The sequence below is a fragment of the Stegostoma tigrinum genome, chromosome 18 (genome assembly GCF_030684315.1).
Source record: "Stegostoma tigrinum isolate sSteTig4 chromosome 18, sSteTig4.hap1, whole genome shotgun sequence".
NCBI lineage: Eukaryota > Metazoa > Chordata > Chondrichthyes > Orectolobiformes > Stegostomatidae > Stegostoma > Stegostoma tigrinum.
This window is the reverse complement of record NC_081371.1, coordinates 516,185-536,054: the sequence shown is the minus strand read 5'-3', so window position 1 is coordinate 536,054 and position 19,870 is coordinate 516,185. Positions and strand designations below refer to the sequence as shown.

Genomic DNA, 19,870 nt, shown 5'->3' with positions numbered 1-19,870 from the left:
TTTCCAAATGGTCAGTTATCTCTCCTTTCTGATGACTCTAGCAACTTCCTCATGATAGAAGGGGAAGCAATGGCCTAGTGGTATTATCACTGGACTGTTAATCTAGAGAACCAGATAATGTTCCAGGAACCTGGGTACAAATTCCCACCATGGCAAATGGTGGAATTTGAATTCAATAAATATCTGGAATTAAGTGTCTAATAATGACCATAAATCCACTGCCAATTGTTGGAAAACCCCATTTCATTCATTAATGTCTTTGAGGTCTTTGGTTCATTAATGTCTTACTTGGTCTGGCCTACATGTGACTCCAGACCCATAGCAATGTGGTTGACTCGTAACTGCCCTCTGGTCAATTAGGGATGGGCAATAAATGCAGCTTAGCTAGTGATGCGCTCATCCCGTGAATGAATAAAGAAAAGTGTAGCTAACTAGTCTATAGTCCTCTGATGAGCTGAGAGTGACTGTCAGACTTCCCAAGACATGAGTGTGTCAGTCATCCACTTTGAGCCAGGAATGACAGTCAGATGTCCTGTCTGATCTGGAAGTTAGTCAGACTTCCTGTGTGCTGGGAGTGACAGGCAGACATCTTGTGGGTGCAACAGTCTGGCCACCCATGATTTGGGGGTAACAGTCAGATGTTCCCTGTGAGGTACAGCATAAAAGCCAGTCTTCCTGAGACTTGAGAATGACAGTCAGACCTCCTACAAGTTGGGAGTGACAGTCAGTCGTCCTACAAGTTGGGAGTGACAAACAGACTCCCCATGAGCTGCAGTGTGAGAGAGATTCACTGAGGTATTTCCGGAGGGAGGAGGGTGACTTATTTAGGGTAGGCATCCTTAGGAGAGGCTTGTTTCAGAGATAGTAGGAACTGCAGATGCTGGAGATAAAAATAATTTTTCTGAAGAAGGGTCTAGGCCCAAAACGTCAGCCATCCTGCTCCTCTGATGCTGCCTGGCCTGCTGTGTTCATCTAGCTCTACACCTTGTTATCTCAGACTCCCCATGAGTTGGCACTACAGTCAGATCTCGTGAGTTGGGAATGTGGCCTGTCACGAGCTAGGAGTGACTGTCTGGCCTTCTACAAGCTTTGTGTAACAGTCAGTCTTCCTCTGAGTTGGGAATGATGGTCAGACCTATGAGGAGAAAGGGATGACAGTCTGATCTCCTGTGACCCAGGAAGAATAGACAGACCTTTACGACAGACAATAAGATCTCCTGAGTGTTGGGAATGACAGTCAGTCATTCACTCCTGTAACCTGGGAGTGATAGCCAGACCTCCTATGAGTTGGGATTAATGGTCAGACCTCCCACATGTTGGAAGTGACAGTAAGACATATCATGAGCTGAGAGTGACAGTCAGACATTCTTTAAACTGGGAGTAACAGTCAATTATCTTGAGAATTGGGAGGGACAGTCAGACGTACCATTAGTTGAGATTGAGGTCAGAGCTCCTATGAGCTAGGAATGGCAGTTAGTGTTTCCACGAGTTTAGAATAACAGACAGTCAGAGAATAACAGAGGTAACAAGCAAGTTTGGCAAAGGACAGTCAGTGGATGGGATCTATTCGGATTTCCAGAAGGAATTTGACAATGTGCTGCACAGGAGGCTGCTAAATAAGGTGAGAGCCCATGGTATTCAGAGCAAGAAACTGGCATGGAGAAAGGATCAGCTGACTGGCAGAAGGCGGAGAATAGGGATAACGTGTTTTTCAGGTTGGCGGCTGGAGATTAGTTTAGTGGCACATTTTTAACTCAGCTTCAATCTCTCCTCTAATGAACAGGCAAATTAATTAATTAACAGTATCTATTCCAGTTGCAAGAGCTGGTTCCGATGTCTGTGCCGTGCCTCCAGTTCTAAGTTAACCACAATAAGCTGGTACAGACTGTCCCTGCCATTCATTTTGTGACTCTAGGAATTCCACAACGGGTGTGAATATTTATTGACTACGTCAGCATCACCCTGACTAATAGGACCTGGGGTGACTCTGACCCTGCAAAACAGAGTGTGACACTTATCTGGCTTTAATCACACTTGCTTGAAGACCTTATAAAGAATTCAATAATAAAATCCCTCTACTGATTATAAAAATGAAAAATCTCGGAAGAGCTAACACTCAATGGAGGTGGGCGCGGGATGGGGCTCAGAGGTCAGAAACACCGACATCACTCAAGCACACGGCGCAAATTCATCTAACGTCCCCTCGTTACCTCGGAGCCACTGACCTCTGTCGGCAAAGACAGTCCAAAAGATTCACATCAGTTCTGTACGATCCAGCATAATTAGCCGTGGCATCATCCAGGAAACCTGAGGACGGAGAGCAAGAGATACCAAGCACGCCAAGCAGCATTATAGGAGCAGGAAAGCTGACATTTCAGGCCCAGACCCTTCCTACTATCTCTGATGGTCAGCAAGGAATCAGATTGAGCACATCAGCAAAACCAAGTCCCCAACCAACAATAGACAATAGGTGCTGGAGTAGACCATTCGGCCCTTCGAGCCAGCACCACCATTCATTATAATCATGGCTGATCATTCACAATCAGTATCCTGTTCCTGCCTTATCCCCACAACCCTTGATTCCACTACCAACAAAAACAGAACCAGAGACAGTGCTGAGGAACAGTCCAACAGGTCTGCCAGCATCTATCAAAGTTGACGTTTCGGGTCCGGTGACCCTTCGACGAACTGTTCTGGTGAGCTTTTCCAGCAACTTTTGTTTTGGTTCGTCATTGCCGCATCCCGTTTCAACACTATTCCCACTGCCCCTTCCACCCACACTCTCAATCCACCCCACACACACACTCTGTGCCCTCTCGCTCTCTCTCCCCGAACACTCACTGAACTGTCTCCGCTGCAGCTCCGAATGCAGTTCTATGCACTTAAGGCTGTGATTGCTGTCTCTCTCTCTCTCTCTCCCGACCCAGCCCTTCACTTTCACTTTCATTTCCCAGAGATGAGCGACTCGGTACGAAACTGACGGACAGAGGAGTGACAGGTCAGAGAAAAGACAGAGAAAGGGAACAGGGAGGAGAAGGTGGGAGAGAGGGCGGGGAGCGGGCGTCAGTGAGGGGTGGAGAGGAGGAGTGATGTAAAGGTGGAAGGGAGAGTAGGGGGGAAGATATGGAGGGATGAGAAAGGGAGGGGTATGGGAGAAAGATGGAGAGGGAGGCGGAGAGAGGGAAGGGACGGAGCGGGGTGGTCGGGGTAAGTGGTGAGGGGGATGGGGAGGGAGATAGTTGTGGAAGAGAGATACGGATCGAGAGGGAGGAGGTGAGTTAGGGTGAGGAGAGAGAGAAAGGGGGAGAAACAGAAGGGAGGGGACGGAGAAGTAAGGAAGGGGGTAGGGGGGTGTGAGGAGAGAAAGAGGACAGTTTGGGAGGTGGATGTGGGGCAGAGAGGGAGGGTAAGGAGAGGAAGGGAAAACAGTGGGAGGGGCGAGAGGAAGGGGGAAAGTGGGAAGGGGATGGGACAGAGAGGGAGGGGGGATGGGACAGAGAGGGAGGGGGGGAGAGGGCATGAGGGGTTGGGGAAGGAGGAGAAAACAGGAGAAACAGCAACAGGGATGTGGGACCTGAGATGGGAGGAAAGAGGGAGAGACTGAAAAGAAGGGGGAGAGGCATGAGGGCAAGAAGGGAGGGGGTGGGTCGGAGAGAGAGAGAGGGGGAGGAGAGAGTGGGATAAGAGAAGGGCGAGGGTGTAGACAGAGAGGGAGGGAGGGGGGGAGAAATTAAAAGTACTTGTCTCCCAACCTAACCTTTCTCATGTGTGCCTATTTTCAGAAGAAATGACATCAAAAACCTATATAAAGCATTAAATTCTGAGAACCCAAAATTGAATTGTTTCAGATCCACCAGACTTAATGTCTAAACTACTGAAGGTTGACTGCTAATTCTATATTCTACTGCAATCTTACCACTAACACATTGTTCAAACTCTGCAGAACCACTTGATAAGAAATTCTAAACTCGCATCATGAAGACATCTGAAGATTCCACATACAGGTGATTCCCGATTTATAAAATTCTGACTTATGAAAGCTCATTCCTATCAACACAATCTTGTCCAGAGGCTTAATTTTAAAGACCTAGTATACCAACATTTTGTATATTTACAAACGGCTGCTTTCTATTGTTCGGCATTTTTGTGATTCAACTTGTGTACAAATCAATTTGTGAAGAGATGCCAGAGCATTACCCATTAACAACTCAGATGCTGCCTGTACTTGTTAAGTATAGAGAGAGGACAAGACTGGCAACTTAATACCCTGGGATTTAGATGTTTCAGGTGTGATAGAAAGACATGTAAGAGAGGTGAGGAGTTGAGTTACTTATGAGGGAAAATATCACAGCCAAAAAACTGAGAAAGGATACCTTGGAGAATGCATCCAGCCAGGCCATATGTAGAGCTCAGGAATAAGAAGGATGGAATCGCCGTGATCCAATTGTACTACAGGCCTCCTAACAGCCAAAGGGTGATAAAGGAACAGATATAGAGGGACAGTTTGTCGAAAAATGTGAAAACAACAGGGTTGTTCTGATGGTGATTTTAACTTCTCCTCTACTGACTGGGACTTGTTTAATACCAGGGACTTGGATGGAGGGAATTTGTTAGGTGCATCCAGGAGGATTCTTTGAAACAATCTCTAAACATTCCAACCAGGGAACGGGCCATTTCTAACCAGTAACCGTAATTCTGTAAGTTTTACTTATGGATAGGGCTAAGAGCAATCCTCAGGTGAAAATACTAAATTGGGGGAAGGCTAACTACCACAACATTAGGCAGGAACTGGGGAATGCAGCCTTTTGGGGGTAAATCTACATCACACAGTTGAGAATCTTTCAAAGGTCAGTTGATGGAGTTCAAGACCAGCATGTTCCTGTGAAAATGAAGGATGAGGACGGCAATATCTGGGAGCTATGGATAAAGATAGAAATTGAGAGCTCAGTCAAAAAGAAAAAGGAGAACATATGTAAGGTTTAGGAAACTGAAGACACACAGAGCCCTTGAAGAACACAAAGAGAGCAGAAATGAAGCAGGGGGTAAAAGGGGCTGCAAAATTACCTTGGCAAACAGGATTAAGGAAAATCCCATGACACTTTATATATTTATAAGGCAAGAGGGTAGCTCGGGAAAGGATAGGTCCACTCAAGCACAAAGGAAGGAATTTTTGCGTGGAGCCAATCTGACTGGTGTCAGTGGTAGGGTAATTTTTGGAGAAGGTTCTGAGGGACAGGTTTTATTCATGTTTGGAAAAAGACAGACTGATCAGCAATAAGCAGATTGGCTTTGTGTGAGGAAGGTAATGTCTGACAAATTTGAATTGAGTTTTTTGAGGAAGTGAAAAAGATAATTGATAAGGGAAGGTGATGGATGTTGTTGACATGGACTTTAAGAAGGCCTTTGACAAGGACCCAGCAGGCTGGGAAAGAAGTTGGAAATCACATGGGGTCTGTGGTGAAGTTGTAAGGTGGATACAGAACTGGCATGGTCATAGAAGGCAGGGACTAACTGTGGAAGGCTATTTTTCTGACTAGAGACTTATGACCAGTGGTGCTCCACAGGGATCAGAGCTGGGACTTCTGTTGTTTGCAGTGTATCTAAATGATTTGGAGGAGAATGTAATTTGTGGATGACACAAAGATTGGGGAATCTGCAGATAGTAAGGCAAATTGCTGGAGTATACAGCAGGATATACATAGACTGGAGACTTGGACAGAGAAATGGCAGATGAAATTTAACCAGGACAAATGCAAGTAATGCATTTTGAAGGGTCTAATACAGGAGAGAAGTATACAGTAAATGGCAGAACCGTGAGAAACATTGAGGCTCTTATTTTATTATGGACTGTACAGTGCTTTCCAGATGTGTTAACTCAACTTTAATGGCATTTCATTTCGTTATATTGAGCCATTTGTTTAGATTCCCAATCCCTAGGCGTAGAGATCCACAGTTCCCTGAAAGTGACAACACAAATGGATAACGTGGTCGAGAAGGCATATGGCTTACTTGCCTTTATCAGTTGAGACAGAGAGTTTAAAAACTGGCAAATCATGTTGCAGCTGTACAGAACTTTGGCCACATTTGGAATAGTGTACAGTTCTGGTCACCATACTACCAGAAGAATATGGAGTCTTTGGAGGGGGTACAGGAACAGTTTACCAGGATGTTGCCTGGTTTGGACTGTATTAGCCGAGAGGAGAGATTGGCCAAACTGAGTTTGTTTCCACTTGAAGGATGAGAGGACAGAATGGATAGTCAAGAGTCTTTTTCCAAGGATAGAAATGTCAATTACTAGGCCACACAGGTTTAAGGTAAAAGAGGGAATGTTTAAAGGAGATGTGAGGCAAGTTTTTTTTTTACACAGAGTGTGCTAAGTGCCTGGAATGGGCTGCGAGAGAAAGTGGTGTAAGCAAATAGAATGGCAACATTTAAGAAGCATTTTGACAGCTACACAAATAAGCAGGGAACAGAGGATGTGGACTGCATATAAGCAAAATGATTTTAATTTAGAAAGGTATAATGTGTCAGTGCAGGCTTGATGGGCTGAAGGACCTTTTCCTGTCCTATACTGTTTTTGGTTCTTATTTTATTATGGACTGTACAGTGCTTTCCAGATGTGTTAACTCATCTTGAATGGTATTTCATCTCATTATATTGAGCCATTTGTTTAGATTCCCAATCCCTAACTCTACTTATCCTTAGCCATTAATGTGCACCCCCCCCCCCCCGCCCCCCCCCCATACTCTTTAATTCCTGTGTTCTCTGTCCTCCCTGAGGGGGTAGTAAGTAGTTTTGCAGATGACACAAACATTGATCTGGTGGCTGACAGTGATAAATAAGGTCTGGTCAGGTTATAGCCTACACCCTGTGGCTGACACCTTACGCCAAAGCATGATGAAAAATGGTCAAGTTGGAATACTGGTTTCAAAAGATGCCTGGACCTGCCTCATTGGAAACAAACTGAGAAGCATTGCAAAGACAGGCCACGAATAGAATAAGCAACTAACAGAAGAGGAGACCAGTCACAAGACTGGATCATGTTTCATATTTGAATAAAAGGCCCCGTGGTGATTACCATGTCTGTGATCAACAGCCAGCGGTTTGTAGTCAATTTCCAAACTAAGAAAACAGTACAAGATCACTGGTGTTGCAACAAATTAAGAGCCATAACTGTGGACCAACATTTGGGTGGCTTATTAGTTAGCACTGCTGCCTCACAGTAACAGGGATCCAGGTTCGATTCCACCTCGGGCGACCATCTGGGCAGAGTTTGCACATTCTCCCCATGTCCGCATGGGTTTTGTCGGAGTGCTCTGGTTTCCACCCAGTCCAAAGATATGCCTGTTGGATGATTGGCCATGCTGAATTGTCTGTACTGTCCAGGGGTAGGCAAGCTAGGTGGATTAGTCATGGGAAATACAGGGTTATGGGGATAGGGTGGGGTCTGGATGGGATGCTTTTTGGAGGATTGGCACAAACTCAGTGGGCTGATTGGCCTCTTTCCATATGTTCTACAATGGAGAATACCTGGAGACTAAAGTCAAGAGAAGAATCATTATACGGCTGCCTAAGTGCAGGTAATGTCTCCTCTGGCTGTTTTAGCTGGAAATTAGTTTAAGCACTTAGATCTCTATATTGTAACAGCAGTCTCCCTCTATGTCTTTAATGTTTAACATTGTGTACTATAGTTAATTAGTTCTATGTTTTTTGCATTTTGGTGTAGTTAGTGCTTTTACTGATCACTAATAAAGTTACAATTTTAGACTGAATACAACTCGTGTCTCTGACTCGTTTTTCTGCTCACACTCATTATCCATAAAACAAGAACTTTACAACAAAAAGATGGCTAGATAAGTGATGTGGAATTTATTCTTGATAAGTGCGAGGTAATACACTTTGGAAGTAATGAGACAAGGGAGTACTCAATGAATTGCAGGACATTAGGGAGAAGCTCAGAGGAACAGAGGGATCTTGGAGTGCTTCGCCACAGATCCCTGAGAGTGACAGGACAAGCTAATAGGTTAATTAGGAAGGCAAATGGGACACTTGCCTTAAATCAGTCAAAGCATACATTAGAAGGACAGGTCATGCAGAGCTGTATAGGACTTTAGGCTACAGCTGAGTATACTGGATGCAGTTCTGACAGCACACAATTGGAAGGATGTGATTGCACTGGAAGGGAATGCAGGAGAGATTCAACAGCTTGTTGCCTGGGATGGAGCATTTCAACCATAAAGAGAGGCTGAATAAGCTTGAATTGTTTTCTTTGGAGCAAAGAAGGTTGAGGGGGAAATATGAGTGAAGTGTAGAAGATTAAGGGGCACGGTCAAGGTGGATGGGAAGCAGCAGCTATAACAAGGGGGCATAATTCTAAGTTGAAGCGCAGGAGGTTTAGAGGGAATTTAGAGGGTGGTGGGGATCTGGAATGCGCTGCCTGGGAGGGTAGGTTGAGGTGGGAAACCCCCCAAACTTTAAAATGTATTTGGATGTAAACTGTAAGGATCATTACATTCAAAGCTCCGGACCTAGTCCTGCAAAGTGATGTGTGTAGCTGTGGCAGTACAACCTTGATGGGCCAAAGTCTCTCTTCTGTTCTGTATGATTCTGTGCCCTGTGAAATGAATTTAAAAAACCTCTAGTTGGGGGCGGCACGGTGGCTCAGTGGTTCGCACTGCAGCCTCACAGCTCCAGGGACCCGGGTTCGATTCCAGCCTCGGGTAACCGCCTGTGCAGAGTTTGCACATTCTCCCCGTGTCTGCATGGGTTTCCTCCGGTTTCCTCCCACAGTCCAAAGATGTGCAGGCTAGGTGGATTGGCTATGCTAAATTGCCCGTATTGTTCAGGGGTGTGTAGGTTATGGGGGAGGGGGATGGGGATGGGTCTGGGTGGGATGCTCCAACAGGCGGTGTGGACATGTTGGGCCGAAGGGCCTGTTTCCACACTGTAGGGAATCTAATCTAGTTCAACACCAATTAAGGATGGGCAACAATTCTCACATCCATGGAAAAATGCTAAATACCTAGGATATCACATCCTGGTCTGGTAATCAAACCAGGAAGGATGTGACAGCTGACGAGACAGCATAGAGGGTAGTTCCAGGGAGGATTCGCTTAGCTACAAGTTGAGATTGGAAAAGCTGAAGTTGTTCTCCTTGCATGAAGGGCAGATGAAGGGAGATCGGATAGAGGTAAACAAAATCAAGACCAAGATGAAGATAAAAAAATATGTCAGGGTTTCCCAAGCTGAGAGCCATGATCCCAATTTCTTTCACTGCAAGTCCAAAGCAGCAGTGGCTGCTGGTGCTCGATCTGAGTACTAACACCTGCAAGACTTTCACATTGTTTTTAAAAACAGTGGGCCTGGACCAACTGATATTGCAGGCCTGAGAGACCGTTACCATTTTCATGATAAAAGAATCCAAAGATTCCCCACCATCTCAGTGCCAAACTTCCTCTTCATCTCGGTCCTAAATGGCCTGCCGCCTTACTCTGAAACTGTGTTGCTTGGTTCTAGATAACCCCGAATACACACCTCCCACATTCAAAAATTGCACCCCAACCCCACCACTGCCACTAATCAACACTCCCATTCCACCACCACCTACTCTTTCTGACCACTGCCGGTCCCCACTGCCCACCCAAACCTTTGCCTCATCCACCACCTCAGCAAGATCGATCCCTGGAACCAATTCCTGGCAACAAAAAAAACACCCCACATATTTCAAGTTTAGCTGGAACTTTTATTGCCACATCTTAAAATGAACTCAATCAATCAGACTGCCTCCATCATATCTTTCTGCTATCTGGTGGGTGAAGAGGAGGATCATGTTCCCAGAGACAAGTTGATTTGTCTTTTTCTGTGTAAAATGTTAGATGTGTTCCACTTCTTGGTGCAAAGCAAGGAGCTGATGGCCAATGTCCAGTGTGGCACTGTTTAGTCAGGCCACTGTCTCAGGCTTGGCATTGCACTGCCCAAGGCAGAGTTCCAGAAACATCAGGATCACTTCCTTTTTGTACCTATATTGCACTGATTTGCTGTACACATTCTGATGAGCACAATTCCCTCACAATACACCCCTTCGATAAACTTATTAGCAATACCCTACCTCCAGAGTAACAGCAGCAATAAAAAGGCAGACGCAATCAAAATCCGGTGGTACACGCTAGAGGGAGACTGGGAAAATCCCTTGTCGTGGAAGGTTGAGGAAAGCAGCAACATTATCTCTAATTTGCTCCACATGGTTGCTGCAGAAGACAGACTTGATAATGTGCAGCACAGTTTATCACCATTTTTACAGGCAGTAATGAACTCAGAACAGCAAATTTAAAGTGTTCAAGTGATCAAAATAAATTCCATGACGACACAATTAACAGCGTCAATACAATGGGGATGACAGCTTATCATTGTTTGAGACAGGATTGGCCGCAGTTGGACAATGACACACACAATTCAAAGACTTTGAACATGGTGGCTCTGAGTGAAGTTAGCTGGCACTCCTAGGGCCATAGTTAGGTGCCATGTTAGCCTCCCCTACAAGATGTGAAGAGGCCTGTCAAGTTAATGACTCATTACCCAAGCCATTGAATTTTACAGGAACAACAGCCTCCAATTCCAGGACTAGACCCTCCTGGGCTGAAGTACACATCAAGGCTCACTTGCCAATTTTTGCTTTGTTGAAGTGAGCAAACATAGTCTTCCACATCTGCCTGATGACGTTGTGGAGGCTACGGACCCACGGCAAGGCGACCGGAGAAGCTTTAGAGAGAGAGAGCAGGAGAAACAAGTAAGACCACTGGCAATTTGATAAACAGTCAATTATTCTGATCAGACTAGCTATTAACCTCCCTGGCAGGTTTGAGAAGACTGAGAGTGAAGAGATGGAAAAAAAAACTCATCCCTAAAATGGCACCATGATAAATACTTGATAAGGAGAATTGTGTGGGGCTGCTGAGAAAATGTGGGGAGTGAAGTGACTGAACAGGACTGTTAAACAGCTGATGAGCCCATTTACCTGCACTTGGTCCATAGGCTACTATGCCCTCGCACTTTAAGTACTCATGCAGATGCTTCTTAAAAGCGTATCTGCTGCCATCACCTCTCAAGCAGCACTTTCTTTATTTCTAACAACTTCTGCATGAGAAATGGTTTTCCCTAGAACCCCTCTACGCAACTTACTCCTCACCTTAAACTTATGTTCTCTGGCCACAGACACGTCTGCCACGGGGAAGAGATGCTCACAATCTACTACCCTATCTATGCCTCTCATTATTTTGTACACTTCAATCAGGTCCCCATTCAGTCTCATCTGCTCCAAGGAAAACAAACCCAAACTTTCCTCATAACAGACTTTTCATCCCAGGCAACATCTTGGTAAACGTCCTCTGCAACCTCTCCATACAATCACATCCTTCCGATAATGTGCATTCCAGAACTACACACAATACTCTAGCTGTGACCTAACTAATGTTTTGTACAGTTCCAGCATAACCTCCCTGGTCTTCAACTCAACGCCTCAGCTAATAAAAGACATGCCTCAGCTATGCCTTTTATCTCCATCCTGATACCTTGAGGGGTCAGTATATATGCACACCAAGATCCCTCTGATCCTCAGTACTTCCCAGGTCCTACCACTTGTTTGTATTCCCTTGCCTTGTTTGAATTGCCCAAATACATAATCTTGCATTTGTTCAAATTGAATTCCATTTGCCACTGATCAGCTCATCTCCATTGTCCTGTAATCTAGGGCTATCCTCCTCGATATTTAATCGCCCTACAATTTTCGTATCATCTGTGAATTTACTGATCAACCTTCCTACATTCATTATAATTGCTTACATAAGCCACAAACAGTGAGGGCCCCAACACTAAGCCCCCTTGGGACCCCACTGGACACAAGCTTTAGGTCACAAAAAAACCCTTCAACCATCACCCTCTGCTTCCTAACAGTCAGTCAACTGTGTATCCAATTAGCCAAATTTTCATGGGCTCTTAAGGTATCAAAAGCCTTGCTGAAGTCCAAGGAGACTACATCAAAAGTATTGCCCTCATCTATACACGTGGTCACCTCCTTGAAAATTCACATCAAGTTAGTTAGACAAAGCTAAGCAGACTGTTCTTGATTAATCAGTCTCTTCAAAAATCAGATTATTTCTGTACCTCAAATTGTTTCCAATATTTCCCTACCAGAGGTTAGCATGAAAATTATTTCAGTGCCCTCGCAATTTCCTCCTTTGCTTCACTCACCAGCCTGGGATACATTCCATCTGGCCCTGGAAATGTCTCTAACTTTAAAAGTCGATGAAACTAACGAGTCATTATAGAAGTCATTTAGAAAAATAAGCAGCTATCTGAGCAATCACAGCCATAGTTTGCTGTTTCACACTCCCAGCAACCAATCCCAGTTGTGACATTGTCAGGAGGGGCAGAACACTCGAAAGGCTGATCTGCTTCCTATCATCTGTCCTAAGAAAAGCAGTACCCGAGCTCAGGGATGGACATCAGCAACCATGGGGAAGAGATGAGAAAACACACTCACCAGGGTCCAGCCTGACAATCAGCATGTAGGCCAAAAGTGCAGCTAAAAACAACTTGCGAACAGGTACCAAATGCAAAAACCTCCAGGACAACATCAGCACGTGCTGCAGAGTTTTAAGCAGCGAGTTGTGTACTACAAAGGGAGACAAATAAGACAACATTATACCAAGCACCTCAATGCTGTTAGAACTGTGACAGTCTGTTCTGGACTATATTTGATTACTTGATTCGGAAGGCAACAAAGCCAGCGCTAAGTTGGAATAACTGCTGTGTGGGTGCAGAGTAGGTCAGGCAATAATGCGGAGGAAAAAACATTCGGACCAAGGACAGGAGTGCCGGAGAAGCAGAGTGGTGACACAGCAGGACAGGGGGGTGCTGTCAGAAGGGGAGAGGAAGGCAGCAGAGCAGGGGGATAGGGGCGTTGGTGGAACTGGGTAGGAGTGTTACTGTCGAAGCAGACAGGAAGAGCTGGAGGCGGCTGAAAGACCAAGGGAGAACTAGCGGAGGATGGGACTGGAGGAGGGGCAAGAGGAGGGAGGGGAAAGGATAAGTGGGTATCAAGGTTAAGGGAGGAGCTGCAGAGAAGAGGTAGAGCAGAGAAGATTCTGAGGAAGAGCTACAAGACTTAGAACAGGTTAGTTTGTGTACCCCTGATCTTTCAGAAATCATGAGACACACGTGTTGTTCATCGCTGTTGGAAATAAACCATCAAGAGGCTGAACTGAGCTGAATGATTACTCCAGTTGCTCGAACACATATCTATGAAGCGTTTTGAGCAGATGTCTTTGACATCTCATTTATTAAACTGGGCACGGCCCTCTTGTGGTATAAAGATACTATCCCTACCTCAAAGCAAAGAGGCCTGGGTTCAAGTCCCACTTGCTCCAGAGTCATGTACTAACCTCTCTGAACAGATTGTTCAGAAAATAAAACTAAACCAGGAGGAAAGGGGATCTGATAAACCGATCTTCCTTAATAAAACCTGCTCTCAAACATCTCTGAGAAAATTACAGCTCATAAACAATGAGGATCAGCCTTTCCTCAGTTTTAGTGTTGGATGTATTCATACAATCCCTCAGACAGAGGACAAGTTGACTCCTGCACTCCTCTGATCTGCTCATTACCAATGTTAACTGATTACACTGTCTGGCAGAGACTATGGAGATGTGTGAACCACCACAATGTCACTCACACTAAACAGTGTGAGATTTCTTTTTCACCGTCTTCTGTAACGATTGCTGATTTTATTTGGAAATACAAATTGTAAAAGAAGTTTGGATGTTGTTTTTGTTTTCAAAGGAATGTTGAACTGTGTGATGTTCACCTGCTGTAAGGTGCATTCGATACTTTTTGTACCGGAAGCAGGTACCTTTGAGGAAAGCAAAGAAGGGTCTAGGCCCGAAACGTCAGCTTTTGTGCTCCTAAGATGCTGCTTAGCCTGCTGTGTTCATCCAGCTCCAACACTGGCTAGCAACAGGTTTTGGATCAATTTAAGGTAGCAATCTGATACTGAACAGACAAGAATGAAAGCAGTTGGAGAGCTGCGAAAGTGAAATCACTCTCTCTCCCTCTTTCCAGCTGATTTCCAAAACACATTTGCCATCATAGGTTGCGTCACTTCATGGTTCATTACCCTACTGACAGCACTTTATCGAAACCAGGGCATTGTGGAGGGATGCTGATACCCGATTTCCCAATATAGGGAAAGGAGAAAAAGAAGCTTGCAGAGGGCTAGTAACAGCATGGCTGCTGGATGAAGGTGGACACAGTTATAGAGTGAAACATAAGAAGAATGACTCCAAATATCAACAGTTACCTGGACAAGACTGCTGGCTGGAGTCTGCTGCAAGCTGGTAGCTGCTTCCGGCCAAGTCCTGCTCAGGATGCTGAGGCCTCCTATTCTGTACGACTTGTAATGCTGGTCCCCTCAGCTGCTCTGTCAGCAACGTTGTACCTTGAATCAGTTCTTCTGCCTCGGTGTACAGCCCAAGTGGTAGCAGCACATGTAGCAAGTATAACTCCAATACCAGTCCTGAGCCACAGCCCTGAGGACTTGAATTGGTACGACACTTTAGCCAACTGTCCACTGCCTTCTGCACCTGGCCTGGCTCTCCAACCTTGCTGTATAGAATGATGCTGCCGAAGATACAGACATAAAAACAACTCATTTCAGATGCTGAGCTTACAGCAGTCATAATCTCAGGGTAGTTGATCGTGGAACTCGTAGTATCGCGGAACTGTTAATCCAGAGACCCTGATAATGTTCTGGGTACCTGGGTTTGAATCCTGCCACAGCAGATAGTAGAATTTTAATAAAAATTTAATTAAAATATCCCAGACTAAGAATCTAATGATGACCATGAATACATTGTCGATTGTAGGAAAAACCCATTTGGTTTACTAATGTCCTTTAGGGAAGAAAACTGCCATCCTTATCCAGTCTGGCCTACATGTGATTCCAGACTCACAGCAATGTGATTGACTCTTAACTACCCTCTGGGTATGTAGGGATGGGCAATAAATGCTGACATAGCCAGCAAAACCCTCATCCCGTTAGTGATGAAGGAAAAAAAAGGTTCATGAGTCATGTTCTCATAGCCCAGGAATGTGCCTGCTCTAACATCACTGTCACCAAAGGGAGGACCACCTCATCTGCTTCATTGAAAGAATAATAGCACTGCAGGAAAATTGTCCCTCACACATTGCTCCCTCTACTGTTAAACTGAAAGTGAAACTTCTTTTCCACCCTTCCCATCAAAGACTCCCGGGAATGGGAGAACATGGGTACAGATACAGACCAAAGATCCCTCTGCCATCAAGCCCTCCCAGGACAGGGACAGCAAGGGGCTAGATATAGAGTAAAGCTTCCTTTACAAACAATCCCAGGACAAGGTCAGCTTGGGGTTAGATACACAGTAAAATTTTCCACCACACTGTCCTCATCAACTACACCAAGATTGCATTGATAAGAATGGTGCACCAAGCCTAACTAAAATTAATTTGTTAAGCACGGCGTTAGCAAATACTGATGACAGAGGGGATTCGGGAAATCTCTGCATTTGTCACAACCCATGTACTTTACCAACATCAGGTTACATCATTTGGATTTAAAGAATGCCCCAGCCACATTCCAATGATTAATGAATACAGTCATAACTGAATTACCTAACTGCAAAGTTTACTTGGATGACAAGTACAAATTTTATTTGACTTTCCTACCCCAAAAACAAAATGAGAAAGAAGTTCTTGAGAATGTGGAAATTTTATCAAAAGATTGTGCCTAATTTTAGCAAGTAGCTATACTTTGACTAATTTGTTGTGATAACAAACAAAAATGCTCTGGTTGACAGAATGCCAGGCAGCCTTTGAAATGCTAAAAGTAATTTGAATAAATACCCAGCATTAACTGTACCTAATTTTAGCAAACCTCCATTCAAATTAGCAATTTGGGAATTGCAGCATATCCTTTACAGGGTGACAAGGCTGAAACAGAGAACGCCAGGGTTTATATTTCAAAAATGTTGAACCACCAGGAAAACTGTAGAAAAGGAACCATTGTGGTGTTGGCGGTTCATTTGTTTTTGGGGAAAGAAAATATAATTGCTGTTGCTTTATTCCAAATGTAAATTATTGTGAAGTTAAGCATGTGACTAAGAAAGTTGAATGGGCATCAAGATAGGAAAAATGAACAGCTGAGAGTTTTGTGTTTTGTTTGTCATTTAAGTATTACTAACCTTGTCATGAAATGCATTTTTTAAAATGGCATTCCATCCTTTAAGGTTGGAGGTATGTTAGAGCTGATTTTTCATTATTTCCAGTTTATTATTTTATCAAGTTTCGTTTGGAACGAAGAATTGAGATCTGTCAGCTGAAAATGGCCTTTCAGCTGTGGCAATAGATTGTTGTTAAAACTAAAACAAAACAGAACAGCAAGTTGTGGTTTCTTTGCAAGGCCAGGCCAGGCCAGAAAGTTATTTACAGCTTGGTTCTTAATTAAAAGATTTTGCAGATGCTTCGATACCAGAGCAAGAGCATTGTGTTTAACTAGGAAACTGGTGTTTGGCATTAACAAAGTCAGTATATGAGAAATAATGGGAACTGCAGATGCTGGAGAATCCAAGATAACAGAGTGTGAAGCTGGCTGAACACAGCAGGTCAAGCAGCATCTCAGGACCACAAAAGCTGACGTTTCGGGCAGAGCTCTGATGAAGGGTCTAGGCCCGAAACATCAGCTTTTGTGCTCCTGACATGCTGCTTGGCCTGCTGTGTTCAGCCAGCTTCACACTTTGTTATCTCAGTATATGAGAATGTGTGCCAGCAAGTCTGGAACAGGCCTTTTGGTTGTGCAGATGGCAGATGTGGAATGGTAACTGGGATCTTGTGGAGGAGAACTGCGAGTCTGACAGGAAGAGGCCAGAGTTTGAACAGAGTTCTGCAGTCATTTCTGGAAGGATGAGCTTGGCTGTTGATGCTATAGCACGTAGTCTTGAAAGTAGAATCCCTAGTGTGGAAGCAGGCCCTTCGGCCCTTGGAATTGGGAAAGCTCATCCCTATGGGAAATTACTGTCCACAAGTCCACACCTACCCTCAGAGCATCCCAACCACACCCATCCCCCTGTAACCCACCTAATCTATAGATTACTAAACACTACGGGCAATTTAGCATGGCCAATCCGCTAGCCTGCACACCTTTTGATGGTGGGAGGAAACTGGAGCATCTAGAGGAAACCCACACAGACACAGGGAGAATGTGCAAACTCTACACAGTCAGTCTCCTGAGGGAGAAATCGAGCTCAGGTTCCTGGCACTGTGAGGTAGCAGCTCTAACCACTGAGCCACCATTCCACTCCTTGTCTAATCTCCTATTTTCAGCTATCGGTTTAAAATATTGGTTTAAAATTATAGGCATTAGATTGTTTTGTTGTGCTAAAGTTATTGTATTACTCATAAATTGCTTAGTCTTTTGTTTAAGCTACAAAAGCTATTTGCAGTGTCTTGTGATTTGATTTATTGTCACATGGATGTGTATGCCATCCATACAAATTATACCTCGCATACATACGCCAAGGCAACAGAACAGAATGCAGAATCTAGCGCTTCAGGTACAGAGAGGGACATTCATACATCCGATAACAGCAGTGAAGAAGCTGTTCTTGAATCTGTTGATACAAGTTTCCAAACTTTTGTCTCTTCTACTTGATGGAAGAGACTATAATTGGGGTGGGAAAACTCCTTGATTATGTTCGCTGCATGTGAACCCTCTGAAGAAGGCCATTCAAGAGTATGGGACTGGTTATACAAGAAGTCTGGTTAGGATACACAGGGGTCAATTTTGAGGCTGTTTGATAGCTTTAATTTTAGCATGCGTGAACACTTAAGTAAGGAAGACTAATTTGGTTTGGCTGTGTCTCCTGTTTTAGCAGGGTACAGCAAAAGGTTAGGTGCAGAGTAAAGATCAATACAAAAACAGTAATTGCCCAGAGGGACCAGCTTTCCCACACTCACCACATCTGCAGGATTTTGGCAGGTATTTTCTCTGGGATCTCATAGATTTCCAGAACCCAGCCCAACACCTGGTCCCACTGGTTGAGTTCAGCCAGAGCCTGAATTCCAACGATGCACAAGCAAGATTTTGTATCCACAGCCAGGACAGAGCTAATTATTAGAAGATACAAAATAAAAGTTCAGCGATTGCTCCTTAAGACAAACACATCGTCAAAATAAACCAGTGAACAACAACAATTCTACATGTGGCTAAGAGCACAGGGACACTTCACAGGCAACTACCTGCCAGTACAGCCCCTCCCAGACAACACCATCCCCTTGCAATATAATAAAATGTGAGGCTGGATGAACACAGCAGGCCAAGCAGCATCTCAGGAGCACAAAAGCTGACGTTTCGGGCCTAGACCCTTCATCAGAGAGGGGGATGGGGAGAGGATTCTGAAATAAATAGGGAGAGAGGGGGAGGCGGACCGAAGATAGGTAGACGAGAAGATAGGTGGAAAGGAGAGTATAGGTGGGGAGGTAGGGAGGGGATAGGTCAGTCCGGGGAGGATGGACAGGTCAAGGGAGCAGGATGAGGTTAGTAGGTGGGAAATGAAGGTGCGGTTTGAGGTGGGAGGAGTGGATAGGTGAGACGAAGAACAGGTTAGGCAGGCGGGGATGAGCTGGGCTGGTTTTGGGATGCAGTGGGGAGGGGGGAGATTTTGAAGCTGGTGAAATCCACATTGATACCATTGGGCTGCAGGGTTCCCAAGTGGAATATGAGTTGCTGTTCCTGCAACCTATGGGTGGCATCATTATGGGCCTGCAGGAGGCCCAGGATGGTCATGTCTTCTAAGGAATGGGAGGGGGAGTCGAAATGGTTCGTGACTGGGAGGTGCAGTTGTTTACTGCGAAGCGAGCGTAGATGTTCTGCAAAGCGGTCCCCAACCCTCCACTTGGTTTCCCCAATGTAGAGGTAGCCGCACCGTGTACAGTGGATGCAGTATACCACATTGGCTGATGTGCAGGTGAACAGGCCCATAATGATGCCACCCGTAGGTTGCAGGAACAGCAATTCATATTCCACTTGGGAACCCTGCAGCCCAATGGTATCAATGTGGATTTCACCAACTTCAAAATCTCCCCTCTCCCCACTGCATCCCAAAACAAGCCCAGCTCATCCCCGCCTGCCTAACCTGTTCTTCGTCTCACCTATCCCCTCCTCCCACCTCAAACCACACCTTCATTTCCCACCTACTAACCTCATCCTGCTCCCTTGGCCTGTCCATCCTTCCAGGACTGACCTATCCCCTCCCTACCTCCCCACCTATACTCTCCTCTCCACCTATCTTCTCGTCTATCCATCTTCGGTCCGCCTCCCCCTCTCTCCCTATTTATTCCAGAACCCTCACCCCATCCCCCTCTCTGATGAAGGGTCTAGGCCCAAAACGTCAGCTTTTGTGCTCCTGTGTTCATCCAGCCTCACATTTTATTATCTTGGATTCTCCAGCATCTGCAGTTCCCATTATCTCTGATACCATCCCCTTGCACCCCACTGCCAGTACAAACTCCCAGACCCTGTTTCTTCCTCCCCCTCAGACCCAGGGCCGGTTTCTAACCCGCTCCCTCTCTGCTCCAGCTCCAGGCCGCGCTCACAGGCCGCCAGGGCCGCTGGGAAATCCCTCCGCAGCTGCAGCCTCTGGGCAGCCCGACATAGCGCCGCCAGTGCGGGGCCCTGAGACCCAGGAGGCCCCTCACTGCAGCGCCTCAGTTCCAGGAAGCCCGGCCCGAGGGCGCGCATCGAGAACGTGCGCGAAGCCCGAAAGCGCAGGCGCGTCAATCAAGC

The 19,870-nt window shown here is 45.4% G+C and overlaps 2 protein-coding genes across 12 annotated transcripts in view; both read right to left on the bottom strand.

Annotated features, from left to right (window-relative positions):
• Positions 1-3,449, bottom strand: part of usp18 (ubiquitin specific peptidase 18) — a 69,771-nt gene extending 66,322 nt beyond the window's left edge. For 4 of the 10 annotated variants that reach the window (XM_048549021.2, XM_048549020.2, XM_048549027.2 and 1 more), the window contains exons 1-2: positions 2,842-2,877; positions 2,226-2,307 (exon numbers count right to left, since the gene is read on the bottom strand). Coding sequence is in view for 2 of the 10 variants with exons in the window: in XM_059652256.1 (XP_059508239.1) it covers positions 2,226-2,307; positions 2,842-2,947 (188 nt within the window). In the remaining 8 variants the exon portion in view is untranslated. Of the gene's footprint in view, positions 1-2,210; positions 2,308-2,841 lie in introns of those variants that run through there. The other 6 variants (XM_059652256.1, XM_048549032.2, XM_048549023.2 and 3 more) reach the window with 6 other exon arrangements.
• A 6,272-nt stretch (positions 3,450-9,721) lies between these two features.
• Positions 9,722-19,870, bottom strand: pex26 (peroxisomal biogenesis factor 26). Of its 2 annotated transcripts, none has more exons than XM_048549498.1 (5): positions 19,602-19,870; positions 18,043-18,192; positions 14,354-14,673; positions 12,539-12,670; positions 9,722-10,758 (listed from the first exon to the last, which is right to left on the bottom strand). In XM_048549498.1, the coding sequence occupies exons 1-5, from the start codon at positions 19,823-19,825 to the stop codon at positions 10,655-10,657; spliced, it is 930 nt and encodes a 309-aa protein (XP_048405455.1). In that variant the 5' UTR covers positions 19,826-19,870; the 3' UTR covers positions 9,722-10,654. The 2 variants fall into 2 exon arrangements, with proteins under 2 accessions (XP_048405455.1, XP_048405456.1); XM_048549499.1 differs by having other exon boundaries at positions 19,644-19,868.

Excerpts from the sequence above, each read along its gene's own strand:
- pex26 (XM_048549498.1), bottom strand. The coding sequence starts at position 19,825 with ATGCGCGCCCTCGGGCCGGGCTTCCTGGAACTGAGGCGCTGCAGTGAG. Across the intron at positions 18,193-19,601 it reads GAGGGGGAGGAAGAAACAGG|CTCTGTCCTGGCTGTGGATA; the intron begins GTCTGGGAGTTT and ends TCTAATAATTAG. Across the intron at positions 14,674-18,042 it reads GCCAAAATCCTGCAGATGTG|CATCATTCTATACAGCAAGG; the intron begins GTGAGTGTGGGA and ends TATCTTCGGCAG.